This window comes from Apteryx rowi, unplaced genomic scaffold, assembly GCF_003343035.1.
Source record: "Apteryx rowi isolate R43461 unplaced genomic scaffold, aptRow1 scaffold_322, whole genome shotgun sequence".
Lineage (NCBI taxonomy): Eukaryota > Metazoa > Chordata > Aves > Apterygiformes > Apterygidae > Apteryx > Apteryx rowi.
Genome location: NW_020449664.1, coordinates 61,273 through 63,903, shown reverse-complemented (window position 1 = coordinate 63,903; position 2,631 = coordinate 61,273). Strand labels below are relative to the sequence as shown.

General features: G+C 55.7%; 2 protein-coding genes across 2 annotated transcripts in view; one reads left to right on the top strand and one right to left on the bottom strand.

The window, feature by feature from the left end:
* The window catches only part of SND1 (staphylococcal nuclease and tudor domain containing 1), a 149,472-nt gene that overhangs the window by 126,427 nt on the left and 20,414 nt on the right, over positions 1-2,631 (top strand). The window lies entirely within an intron of this gene.
* Positions 564-2,513, bottom strand: LRRC4 (leucine rich repeat containing 4). Its single transcript, XM_026071152.1, has one exon. It carries the CDS (start codon positions 2,511-2,513, stop codon positions 564-566), a length of 1,950 nt encoding a protein of 649 aa, XP_025926937.1.

The following is a 2,631-nucleotide window of genomic DNA, read 5'->3' as shown; positions in this document are numbered from 1 at the left end:
AACGTTTTGGCACAGTACAAATTCTTGGACCGCTTTCTCGTCCTGCTTTTTGCTCGGTTTTTAAGGAAGATCAATTGGTAAATACGGCCGTTGGCTCCAAGAAAAGGACGGCTCTGTATAAATGGGTTGGTTTGACTGCGTCCTACGGAGCATCCGCTAAAAATGGACCCTTTCTCCCACCCGCTCCGCTCCTTTTTCTGTGCTCTCAACCTCATTCCGGAAAGCCACTATGGCATCTCTCTGTCTCTCTCTGTCTCTCCCTCTCTCTCTCGCTCCTTGTTATGGGGTTCGCTTGCCCTTTTTCTTTTTTTTTCTTTTTTTTAAGATTTTAATTTTGTTTCCCCCTTTTTAAATAGAACTTACAAGTTAGAAAATAGTTTCTTTTTTTTTTAAATTTTAATATAATCTGCTTCTCTTATCAGCCCATAGATTTAATATATAAGCATATACAAGAAAAAAGTCTCTCCCCCGCTCTGTACAAAAGTTGCTGTCTGTTTTTTCTTTTTTTTTTTTTTGTTCTGTTTTTGTGCATTCTATTGCATTTATAATCTCTGAAAAAAAAGTCATATTTGAGTTTCCTGTACTTTCTCCTTGGTGTGGGTCTGAATTATATAGGGTTCAGAGAGGGTGGTTACGGGGGGGTGCAGAGAGTTCCCCAAGTTGTTCTCTGTCCAGTGGGCCCCGTGTGCCGGTTTGTAGGTGTTGTAGTTAATATGGTCATGAATTGTGGGCAACACAACTGCCCCCTCACCTGATACGCTGGTCGGAGCCGCGGTGGCGGCGGCGGCGGCGGCGGCGGGGATGTCCTCGTCCACCTGGATGATTTCGACCGTCCGGGCGGCCGTCACGGTGCTGCGCTGCTGGTGCCGCTTGCGGAGCTTGTAGAAGACGATCAGCATGGCCGCGGCCAGCAGCGTCACCGCCACGAAGCAGCCGATGATGATCTTGGTGGTCTTCATCACCTCGTCGAGGCTGGTCTGCATCTTGTCGTTGGAGTCGGCCGCGGTGGGCACCGCCACCTGCTTGGGCGTCCGCGTGGTCTGGATCAGCACGGTGGTGGTGGTGGTGTACGCCGGCTGGTAGCCCGTCGACGTCGTGGGCACGGGCTTGGTGAACTTGGGGGAGATGTCCTCCGGGGAGATCTCCGTGGTCTCCACCGTGACGGTGGTGAAGAAGCTGTAGTTGGAGGTGTTGAGCTCGGCCGTGCTCACGTTGAGGTAGGCCGAGGCGTTGGAGTTCCCCGCCACGTTCGTCACCATGCACGTGTAAACCCCGGTGTCCGTCAGCAACACGTGGGAGAAGTTCAAGGTGCCGTCGTTGAGGACGGAGATCCGCGGGTGGCTGGACGCGTGGCTCAGGACCGTCCCGTTAGGCAGCAACCACCTAACGGAAGACATGGAAGGAGTCCGGCACTTGAGCTCAGCCACCCGCCCTTCGGAGATGTTGAGGTCCATTGGGGCGTCCATGATAAAGGGCGCAGAGCACTGGAAGGAGGTCTGGTCCACCTCCACCAGGAACTTCCCTCGCATGTGCAGAGGGGCATGGCAGCGCCCGCAGCAGGTGGAGTTGGTGGGGATATACTCCCGCAGCCACCACGACAGCCAGAGGATGTCGCAGTCGCAATCCCAAGGGTTGTGGTGCAGATGCAGCTCCACCAGGTACCGCAGCGGGGCAAAGAGGTCGTGGGGCAGGGAGGAGAGGTTGTTGTGGGCCAGGTTGAGCTCCACCAGTGCGGTGAGGTCGTCGAAGGCGTTTCGCTCGATCAGGCTGATCTGCGAGTTCATAATCCAGAGCTTTTTGAGAGACTTTAACCCATGGAAAGAGCCCGGTTTGATCTCGGGGAAATTATTTCCCGACATCTCCAGTTCCTCCAGCCCCACCAAGGGCGTGAGGTTCGGCATGTCTTTAATGTTACACATCCCCAGATTAAGGTATTTCAGGTTGTATAATCCCTCGAAAGCCCCCTCGGAAATGTACTCCAGTTTCTTGAGTTCGCCCAGGTCCAGGCGCATGAGGGAGGGCACCCGGTTGAAGGCGTACGAGGGGATGCTCTCGATGGGGTTGTTCCTCAGCCACAGCTCCCGCAGCTTGGACAGGTACTCGAAGGCCCCGCTGGGGATGACCGTCAGCCAGTTGTCAAACAACTCCAGGGTGTTGAGGCTGGCCAGCCCGTTGAAAGCCCCTACCTCGATCTGGCGGATGGAGTTCCTGCCCAGCTGTAGGACTTCCAGGTGGTGCAGATGGCGGAAGGTGTCCGCCTGGATCAGCTGGATGTTGTTCTCCATGAGGTTGAGGTACCGGGTGTTGGAGGGGATCCCCTGGGGGACCTCGGACAGGCCACGGCGCGTGCAGACCACTTTGCTGAACTGGTTACTGCACGAGCAGACTGAGGGGCAGCTTTGGGGTCCGGGCGAGGCGGCCGCTGCGCACAGGATCCACGCGTGTACCGTGAGGTAGACAAAAAGGGCAGCTTTCCAGGCGTGGTGCACAGTTACCTGCCACAAGAGCTTCATGATGTGGCACGTTCATAATTCACCATCGTCTGGGATTTGGCGTGAAAAGGAGAACTGGCGCGGCCCCCCCCTTCTCCCGGCTCGCACAAGCTGCTCTCGCCGCGTCCCGGCTTCCCGC